Genomic DNA, 10,723 nt, shown 5'->3' on the forward strand with positions numbered 1-10,723 from the left:
CAAACATACTCACTCTTCACAGTTCTGAGAACTGCTGCTTTGATTTTCTCCCTCTAGTTCTGAGCTGTTAACTCCCAGAACAACCGTTTTAATTAGGTACAAAATCCCCTTTAGCAGAGCTCTTAATACTTCCCAGTAGCAGCACACCATCTAGATCTACAGTCCCGGTTCAAAAAAAAAAAAGCAGACTGATTTGTCATTTATAAGCCATGTGTTGCGGCAGCAACCAGAACCAAGGGGTAAGCAAAAAATCTGACAACTAATAAGCTGACACAGTAAGCCAGGTCACAGGCTCGTCTCACCAGCAGAACTACAGCAATTTATGTCAGAACCCTTGAAATTAACCCCAGTAACACTGTGCCTAGGGTTACCCAAGGTCCTTGGCAAAGCAACTACAAGAACCAGCAACTTTGCAAGCAAGACTACCTTTTACCTTTCTCTTCCCTTCCTCATCAGATGCAACAACTGAAACTAATTAGGTTTTACTGCTATAAAGGATTCTTTTGTAGCTCCAAAGATGTTTGTTTACATGTTCATTATATATACACTAGTAATACATGCGTACTGTATTAAATGCCAAACCTAAACACGCAGGCATTTCTGATTCCTTATACTGACATTGTGAGTAGAAAAATACAAAAAACTTCATTCTGAGCTGTAACTCGGATAAGGCGGTGCATGATCTTTTAGATCAATGTCATTTTTACACCATCTTTTAACTCATAGAAGCTGGGAAGAAATCAAATTGGTATTGCTGAAAGAAAATTAAATATTTAAAGTCATTACAGGAGTAGCTGAGAAAATTCTCTGAAGAGATGTGCAACTACTTAATGTTTCAAGTAAGACAACATACTTCAAGGTGAGGTTATTGCTAAGATTTTACTGAGAACTTTTTGGGAGCTGATGAATTCAGCTTGACAACCTTTCACCGGCCAACTGTCACAACAGCTCTAAAAAGATTGTTTCAACTTTCCCCTCACTCATATGCAGCAATGTTTAAAGACTAGGCAGTAAGACGAGGGCAAGTTACCTCGTACTTCAGGTTAAAAGAAGTGGCTGTAAGGAGCTTAGTTACAAAGTACTAACGGCGTTCTCACCCCATTTCTTTTACTATAAGGTAGTTATGCATGAACAAGAAAAAAAAAGTAATTCTGGAAAGTAAAAGACTTATGAGGAAAATGTTTAGGATGTACATACATATACATTTACATGTTCAGTTTTTAATCAGCTGCAAAAGCCGCATTTGGGCAATGTTCCACCTACATTAATGTTGTCTGAAAAGTGCTCTAACATCCACAATATATCCACAAACCGTTCCAAAGGTCTAGACTAGAAAGAGGCAGAGAAAAGCATGCACTTGATGTAAACCCAAACAAAACACATCAAGTATGAATCACCAGTTTTGCTATTGAACATGCTACTGTGTTACTATATTTTATGTATATCCCAGACAGGAACACCATATAGCTGGAAGATTTTTCCACGAATGCACCTCTAGTCATAATGCAAAGCACATGCTGTTACTGTCTCTACTATTCCACTTTTGGCAGAGAGCAAGGTTTCAGCTTATGCTACTGTCTGCAGCACCAGACAGAAAAGCACCCTTCTAACATAGAAACATCAGTGTCTTGCCTGTGAATTTCTTACAGGAAGGTGGCTTAAGACAGTATAAGGTCCCAGTTAACATCACACAAGCTCTTTTAGGCCAAATCCTAAAGCCTAGCAAGTCCACACAGTGTAATTGAGTCATTTTCATTTCTGCAGACCTTCATGAGCACTACACGTAACCAAGACATCCCCAACATCTTGCTGGATTGAACTATAAACATCCAACCTCTACTCATATCAAGCTATGTTGAACTTCTGTACAGAGAAACCTTTTTTTTTTTTTTTTTTAAATCACCCAGTTCTCCTTCCACCTTTGTTGAAGAGGTGGAAACAGGAAGCCACCAAACATGCCCAGAGAATGCACATTCTGACTGCAGCACAACAGCAAAATGCTTGTATTGAAAAGTTGATTAAAGGCTACATGTGAACACGTTTTTTGCTTGACATTATTGAAATTGAAAACCCTGTCTTGATTTTGATATCTTCTGCTCAAAGATACTCCAGATGCTGTTGAACCTGCTTTCTCTTGGAGCCCTCCCTTTTCATTCCCCTCAGTGACAAAGCGGTAACAGGTAACAAATTGGTACTACAGTAAAAGTAATGTATAACAGATCATACAAAAGCAAGCCAAGTTGATCACTGATCAGTTGCTGTTGGGACATTTGTCTTTCACATAAATATGGTAGCAGTTTATGCCTTACCAACAGTATTGTGTGATCTCATTAGTGTCCAACGTCTTACCCTTGAGAAAGCCAGGGCCAGATGGCAGTACTCGTGGGAATAGTCCATCATTGAAAGCTACGGAACTACTTTAAGTGCAATGTTTAAGATCAGACCTTAAAACACATTATGACAGGACTTTTAAAAAAATATTTTTGTAGCACAATTCAGATTCTCTGTGCAACTTGAAATAAGATCCTCTGGTAGGCTCTCCAATGCAACAGCATGAACTATCTAATTGCACTGTGACGGTCAAGTGAAAGTAATTCCAAATTCACAGCATAAAAGCAAAAGCCGCAGAAAGTTCACCTGATCTTATGTGCCATTTCAAGAAAGTTTCAGCTGAGGTTTGTTGAGAGGTTTCCCAAATATTAAGGATCTAGTCCATGACTGAACTGAGACAACTTTATGCTTAGCACAATATAGATTTTTGAAGTTACAGATAAACCATTGGAGGTTCTAGTTTCTTCACTCAGAGGGTGGTGAGGCCCTAGCCCAGGCTGCCCAGGGAAGCCGTGGCTGCCCCATCCCTGGCAGTGCTCAGGGCCAGGCTGAATGGGGCTTTGGGCAGCCTGGGCTGGTGGGAGGTGTCCCTGCCCATGGCAGGGGGATGCAACCGGGTGATCTTTAAGGTCCCCTCCAACTCAAAGCATTCTATGATTCTGAATTAAAAAATATATATATAAAAAAAGTAAAAAATAAACAAAAGGAATGCATTTCAAGATAAAAATCCCAACCGTTATCAATGTTCCTTAATGCTGTCAGCTTTAACACAGTTTTGCCCCATTCTTTCTCATTTCCACGTCATGTTGCAGTGTACGGTCACAAAACAGCTCACCCATTCCATGACTGCAGAACTCCTCCTGAAACCACACTGTTAACCGGATATAGATATTGACCTGGCTTAAAAATAAACCAGCATAAAAGTGCATGCACATAGCTAAGCTGCATACAACTGCAGTCTTGCCAACAGACCCAAGGAGGGCAATGCGCAATGGCAGAGGCTGAAAGAGAAGGAACGTTTGCACTGGGGTCACCACCTTTGCATACTCTGCTCTATCAAACTGCCTGAAAATCACCACGTGAAATAACTGCCACTGATGTCAGTGGTAACTTCTTCCCCTCCACACAAATCAAAATTGTCAAGGCAAAAATAAGAGAAACAACATTATTATTATTTATTATTATTATTTTTTTATACAGCACAGAAAAGAGTGCAAAGTTACAGGACAGCAGTGTGATTCATGTTCATAAGCAGCCATTAGAAATCCTGTCAGACAGTCCTTCTGCCAGCTACGTTATAAAACACCACCTGCTAATGGATTATCAAACAATTGTTTGGGTATAGGTCTTAGAAAAAGCAGTGCTTTTAAAAACATCAATCTTTTCTGGCTTGATTGTAATGATTGCTTAGGGAGAACCATAAAAGTACTGTTCACGAGCCAGGCAAAAACTGCCTGCGTAGTTCGTAGAAGAGAATATCTTCTAATTAGAAGATATCTAAACTAATTCTCTCAGTTTGATAAAGTAACATTTGTTGAGTGTGTTACCACTTATTTGCATGCATTTACGAGAGCTATACTTTGATTAAAGCCCTTCATTAGAAAGGAATTAATGGCACCCGCTGCAGTTTGGCTGCAGACAGGCTGATCGCAGGCAGACATCTCTGCGTGACCTGTGCTGCGGCTCCTACCTGCCTGGACAGATTATCAGCAGCCCAGGGAACGATACTCAGTTCCTACCAGGAAGTCCACAAGTGCCACAGGTATCCGTGAGGTAACGCACGCTGAGGAGCAAAGGTTACTTACTAACGACTGATTTGAATCACCTGGTTAAACACCCAGCTCACTGGGAGCACATGGGCTAATCCCACCCAGCATTACTCGCTCCCAAACGAGCGCCGCGAGGGGTGGGGGCATCGTTACCCCGCGGTGTGGCGGAAACCTCGGCTCCATAGCCCCTGCAGCGCTTTACTGCACGACAAAAGCCAACCCAGCGGCCACCCCCCCGCCGGCTCCCGATCGCGCGGGGCTCGGGGCAGGCGCAGGTGCCTCCGGGCGCCGGGAGCTGCGCGAGGGGCTCGGGGGGAGCCGCGGCCGGGCCGGCAGAGCCCAGCGCCGCCAGCGCCCGGAGCCAGCCGCGGGGCCGGGCCGGGTGGGAGCTCAGGCGCGTCCCAGCGCGGCTCGCCGGGGCCGGGGCCAAGCCCCTCCCGCCCTGCCCGCGTCCCGCCGGCCGTGTCACCCCTCGGCACGCCGCCGGCCGCGGCTCCCGGCGCCGCGGGACGAAGCCGCCGCCGGCCTCGCCTCAGGTGCGGCCGCCGCGCTCCCCCCGGCAGCGAGCGGGGGCGGCCCCGGCCCCGACCCCGGCCCCTCCGCTCGCTCCGCGCTCCGTCTCCCGGACCCTCGCCCTCCCCGCTCCCCGCCGCCCGGGCTGCAGCCCCCGGGCCAGCTCCCCTCCGTCCCCGCGCCTACCATCGCGGCTGCTCCGCGCTGCTGCGCTGCCCGCGGCTCCGCTGAGGCTCCGCTGAGCGCCGGCCCGGCCGCAGGAGGCAGGGGGCGGGCGGCAGGCAGCAGCAGCAGCGAGCCCGCCCTCCCCTCCCTTCCCCTCCCCTCCCCTCCCGCGCGCGCAGCTCGCGGCTCGCTGCTGGGGCGCGGCGGGGCGGGGCGGGGCGGCCCCGCGAGCGCTGGGGCTCGCGCCGGCGGGGGCAGGGTGCGGGCGCGCGCCGGCGGCGGGCAGCGCGTAGCAACGGGTGCCCCACGCCGGCCGCGCGGGCGCTGTGTCCATAAATGGCGAAGTCTCCGCGGCGCAGCCAATCGCCGCGCGCCGCCCGCCCGTCATTCCCGGGGGGAATCCCGGCGCCGCCCGCGCCCCGCGGGCCCCCGCCCCAGCGCCTGACGCCGCTGCTGCCGCTCCGCTCCCGGGCCGCGGCGCCCCTCGGCCCGCCCGGCCCCGCGGCTCGCAGCGGCTCGCTGCCCGCCGCCCGGAGGAGAGCGGCGGCTGCACGGGCCCGCGGCCGGTGCGTGCCGCTCCGGGGACCGAGCCCCCTGAGGGGACGGGCCGGTAACCCGGTAACGTAACCCGGTAACCCAACCCGGTAACCCGGCGCGGCCCTGCCCGCAGCCTCCCTCCCTCCCTCCTCACGCTGCAGGCCTCGGTTCCGACCTCAGCCGGTCCCCGAACGCCGCTCCCGCTACACGTAACCCCGCCGCACCGGCACCGTCAGCCCCCTCCTCGGGCACTGACAGCGCTTCCGAGCCGCCCTGGAAGCACGCCCAGCGGGCACCTTTCCCCTCTCACTCCACACTACAGGTTTCTGGTTAAGCTCTAATCAAACAGAAGTGCAGCTGTCAAGAAAAAGTAAGGAGGATCTGTCCAGAACACCTTTCCTCAGAACTGACTGCTTATTCTCACAGCCAAAGACCGGCTTCCAAAAGCACCCGGAGACGAGCCGCGAGCGGCCCCACTGCTGCCTCGCAGAGCAGAGCCTGCTCCGGGCCAGGCGCTGGCTGCGCGCCCCAGCAGGGCCGTGCCGCCCCGCACAGCTGCGAGTGCCTCGGTGGGTCTGGCTGCAGCACCTGCGTGCTGCTCTGCACACCTCCAGCACTTGGTCAAGCGTTACAAATTCAGCCCCCCCGGTGTGTTCAACGCAGGAAGGGGACAAAACTTACGCTGTGTACCTGGCCCCTCTTTGGTCCCACAGACTGTGGTGTTTGGATGAAGCAGAACGGCCTCCTTGTATACGCTTCCTCCGCTGTTTTAAAGAGGATCAGAGCACCTTCTCAGCTCAACTGGGCTACACTGTGATCATGGAAAGCTGGGCATTTCCTTACCAGATTGCTTAGACATAATTGATATCAATATGAGGGGGAAGGGAATATTTTCATTGAGAAAGTAGCTGCGTGGTAAACATGATCTGCAACTACCATTAAAACACAAATATATCTGAAAAGTGAGCAGAAACCAAGCAGGAACAGAGTTCCACGCTTCAATTCCCAACAGAAGGTAACAGCAGTTGCATTGTACTAGGACAAAAACAGTTTGCCTAATATTTCATTTAAAAATTGAAACGTTACAGAAATTTGTAAGTCTAAGATGAAAAACAGAGAAAGAACTTGTAAAGAACCCACACAGCACATAGAGGACAGACACGACAAAGAGAATCTCCATAGGTTTTATAGGTTTTTTATTTGCTTTGGATGTGGGTCTTTCTTAATGTCTAGGTTCACTTTCCTAAGACATATATCTTTACATGTATATGCGTTTACATACATACAAACAACTTTATAACAAGCTACAAAAAAAGCAGAGAACTCAGGTTGTGGAAGAAGATTAAAAAAGTGCATTTGCACTGCATAGCTAATAGAGAAACTGGTCCCAACTTCCCTGCATTTTACATGTGCTACTAGGGTCCATGTACTCTAGATGGACTACAAGATGACTTTTAACAAAAAAATTTAGGGCCGAAAGCATCTGTGCTCTGCCTCTGTACTAATCTTTGCACAGTGTGTACCAAGCAGTCTAACTCACAATAAAGTCTTTTCATGCTTTTAAACATAGTGGTTTACTTCTGCTTATTTTAATGGTAAACATCGAATTCCCAAGCTGACTATATTAAGTGAATGATACTTATTCAACATCCATGCTCAGAAGCAGGGGAAGGCATTTCCCTTCCAATGTGAGTGGTGGTGTGCCTAAATGTTCTGCATGCCTGAGCTCCTCCAGCTAATCATGTGTAACAGTCATCTCTGAGGAAGGCAGAACCCACATTTTCATCTTAAGGAGCTCCAGCAGAGTAAAAAAAAGAAATCTGTGTACATTTAAAATGACGCACAAAATTTAGAAGTGGTGACATTTATATCATGAAATTCATATTGACAGGTTACCTATAAAAGACCTAATTTGAAAAGATGCAAGAATTCCCTGCATCAAGAACTTTCATCATTTTTTTTTTCAGCAAGCTCATTCATGCATGTATTGTCTGACAGTGTTGTGTTTGGTTAGTAATACTATTTCACGCAAGGAAGTGGTAACATCAAAAACTATCTTGAGGATATTTTTTGGATGCAAGCAGTTGCAGTGCTTGATCTTCCTGATATTGATCGCTATTGCTAAGCTTCAGGGGGACATTTAAGCTCAAGTTTCATTTCAGTGCCTGAGTAGGTTGATTGACTTAGAATAAGGGACTTGTTTCAGGGCTACAGGCATAGTGCTGATGGAGCCAATACAGCCTCTTTGCCATCATGCAATTTGGAGCCTGCACTGCACCAGTCAGTGCCACAAAGAGAGAAGCTGTTGCCTCCTCCATCATGCAGCTGGTAACCCACACGTTTCTACCTACCCACAGCCTGGTTGACTGAGCCAGCACAGAACAGGAATCAGGCTGGTGCTAAAATGCATAAAGACTAAACTGTCTTCAAAAATACCGTATCACTTACCTCTGGAAACACCACAGAATACAATCGTCCCGTGCTCTTCATTCTAAAAAAAATGTACTGCGGCTTCAGAAAGAAGTAACTCTTATGAGCAGTCAGTGAATCTGGAAAAGATTAGAAATTTTAATGAAATAGGCACTGCCCTGACTGATTTTTAATTGGCTAAAACAGGCAGCAAAGAAAAAAAAAAAAGCATTACTGCTTTTCTCTTACTCAGGAAATACATTTAGAATAAGTTTTCCAAGCCACATATTTGTGTTCTGTTGATCACAATCATTTCATTAATCATTTAACTAATGCCTGAAGGCCACTAAAATAAGGCTTAATACCCTTAACAAAATATCATACTTTCAGTTAGAAAACCACACAATCTAGTATTTCTTAGAAAGATGAAGGATTTGTATCACAGAAAAGCAAATGGTATTAAATTAAGGTCATTTTAAAAATTCAGTGCAGATATCTTTGCTGTATCTACTTTCCAAAGAATAAACGTACACTTCAGTAATCTTAACATTTTCTAAATGCTAAAATGCAGATGGTTACATTCTGCCCGCAGTTACACACAGTGAATGTAGAATCCTACTTACAGAAAATAAAGTAAGGATTCAGCAGTTTCTTCATGCGAAATGCAGGGAGAAATTAAATTATATATCTAGAACAAAACCAGAAGTTTATGACTTTAAATGCGGTGAAATCAATGATTAGGACAGGATCTCCATGTTGGATGACAGTACAATCAGTTTAACTCTTTCCTACTCCCTTTCTCTATATCTAACAAGACTCTCCTCCCTTCCTCCCTTTTGCTGGCCTTTAATTAGAGAAGCATACCTGTTCAGGAAAAATTCTTACTGACATGTTCATCTAAAATATCACTAGAGTAAATGTACCATAACAAAGTCAACAGCCTTCTTCACCCCCTGTTTTTCTGAGGAATACATGTGGCTCTTTTACTCTGGATCTGATTAAGAGAAGCCTCACACTTGAGATGCTCCAAATACACAGTGTTGAGTTCTTCTCCAACTGCAAACTGAAATGTATGAATAACGTTGTTATTCTTAAGGCTGCTATAGATATGGAAGAACTCCACAAGGACTTAGCAACCGAGAAGTTTTGTCTCCTGTATTCCTGTGGCTTCAGTTAAGCTATGTGGGATCACATCAACAAAAATACAAGGATTATATTTTTTCCTCAGAGGAAGATTTATTGAAACTCTACAGAAGTTTTTACGATAAAAACTTTATGTTTGGATGAGCAACCTGATCTAGCATCAATATTAACCCCTCTCTGAGTGGGGAGTTGGACCAGATTACCTCCTGAGGTCCCTTCAAACTTAAATTACTACATTCTGTAATTCTATGATTACTCAGAATGGGGCTCCACATGAGTGAGACAGTTGAGCAGTCTATATAAATGAAAATTATTGTTACTGCTGTGCCTTGATAGGGAAAGCAATCTGAATTTACCTTAAAGAAAATAAATCTGTTTATTATCAACTATACTGAAGATACAATTATATCAAATACAACAGTTTAGTACTGCTTCAGTTAGAAACATCAAGGAAGCAATATAAGTACAAAACCAATGATTTCTGGTAACACAAGCTGAACAGAATATCTACATGGGTCAAACCAAAGATCACTCACCGTAACGTTCTGTTTTGGCCTGTATGAACATCTAGGGACGAGTGTAAGAACAGACAAACATTTCAGCATGACCATCACACCTCCCAGAGCCCGCTGGGGTAAACACTGTTACCAGAGCAAAGGCCTGAAGGGAGAACGCAGGCTGAGAGTGAGTCTGTGCATCAGTTTAACATTAATTGCAAGGCTACAACAGGAAATATAAATGTTGATCTGTTTTTAAAATAAAATAACCTTAATCAATTTGCTTCAAACAACAATTTGCTTTTAAGCCCACCTCCTGCAGCCATATCTATACTAGAAAACACTAACTATCCAAGCAGTTCTTTAACAACAAGAATCCCAAAACAGGTGTGTGAAAACCACACCTGTGCATGAACTTAGCTGAGGCACCAGTAGGTGAAGGAACACACCTGTGCACATTAACAAACCCGAGCAAGCTCAGCAGAGGATCACAAGGACTGGGGGCTGGAGGCCTGGTGAGAGGGGTTCGTGTGCCAGGTGGAGGCAGACTTTGGGGGACCCGCCAGAAGCCCCCCTGATGAGGAGGCCATCAGGATGACAAAGCCAAGCTCTTCACAGCAATGCACAGTGGGAGGGTGATAACATAAACTGAAACAAGGGAGGTTCAGACCGGGTGTAAGGAAAATGTCTCCCCCCATCAGCTGCTCAGAGAGACCGTGCGGTCTCCGTCCTTGGAGGCTTTCAGCGAGAGCAGGCCGTGTGAAACCCTGAGGGACTTTGGCTGGCCTAGCTGATGACCTTGCGTAGTGCCAGTGGTTGGATAAATGGGGGTCCCTCTAGCCTTAGTCACCCTATAGTCCTGTGACACCAGGCGGGTTACTGCCCCATTTTGAAAGCATCTGTGGCACGTTTTGTTTCTCGCTCAATCCTCTCTTGTGAGAACTACTTTAAAATAAATGGGTCGATAAGAGTGTAGATGCAGCCCCCGCCCTGCTGTTCATACAGGTGTGCAGCTCTGCAGCACTTCCCTGCTTTGCAGCTGCCGGCCCCCAGTCCCACGGCCCGGGCACCAGTAAGGGGAGGGGGGGGGGCTGTTTTACCCCGCACGGGAGCCAGCCCGCTGTCCCAGCGCCCATCTGCGCACCAAGCGCCGCTCCGGTTCCACTCACCTCTGCCCGCCCAAGGCCGCACCGGGGCCCGGCGGGCGGCACGGGCTGGCAGCGCGGCCCGGGCGGGGCGCTCCCCCGGCTGCGGGACGCCGAGCGGCACGGCGGGGAGGCGCCGCGCCCCGCCCGGAGCCCCCCGTCCCCGCCCGGCGCTGGGCTTCGCGGCCCGGGGCCCCGCGGCGCTGCCCCGGCT

The 10,723-nt window shown here is 47.7% G+C and overlaps 1 protein-coding gene across 7 annotated transcripts in view; it reads right to left on the reverse strand.

Annotated features, from left to right (window-relative positions):
- The window catches only part of MYO1E (myosin IE), a 94,814-nt gene extending 84,159 nt beyond the window's left edge, over nucleotides 1–10,655 (reverse strand). The window contains exons 1-3 of one of the 7 annotated variants that reach the window (XM_080607999.1): nucleotides 10,534–10,655; nucleotides 9,404–9,527; nucleotides 7,764–7,864 (exon numbers count right to left, since the gene is read on the reverse strand). In XM_080607999.1, the coding sequence (XP_080464125.1) occupies nucleotides 7,764–7,864; nucleotides 9,404–9,434 (132 nt within the window). In that variant the 5' untranslated portion in view covers nucleotides 9,435–9,527; nucleotides 10,534–10,655. Of the gene's footprint in view, nucleotides 1–4,021; nucleotides 4,210–4,253; nucleotides 4,586–4,799; nucleotides 4,980–7,763; nucleotides 7,865–8,347; nucleotides 8,413–9,403; nucleotides 9,685–10,533 lie in introns of those variants that run through there. The other 6 variants (XM_080607997.1, XM_080607998.1, XM_080608001.1 and 3 more) reach the window with 6 other exon arrangements.
- Nucleotides 10,656–10,723: the final 68 nt, after the last annotated feature.

The sequence above is a fragment of the Anser brachyrhynchus genome (assembly GCF_964034855.1).
Source record: "Anser brachyrhynchus genome assembly, chromosome: 11".
Classification (NCBI taxonomy): domain Eukaryota; kingdom Metazoa; phylum Chordata; class Aves; order Anseriformes; family Anatidae; genus Anser; species Anser brachyrhynchus.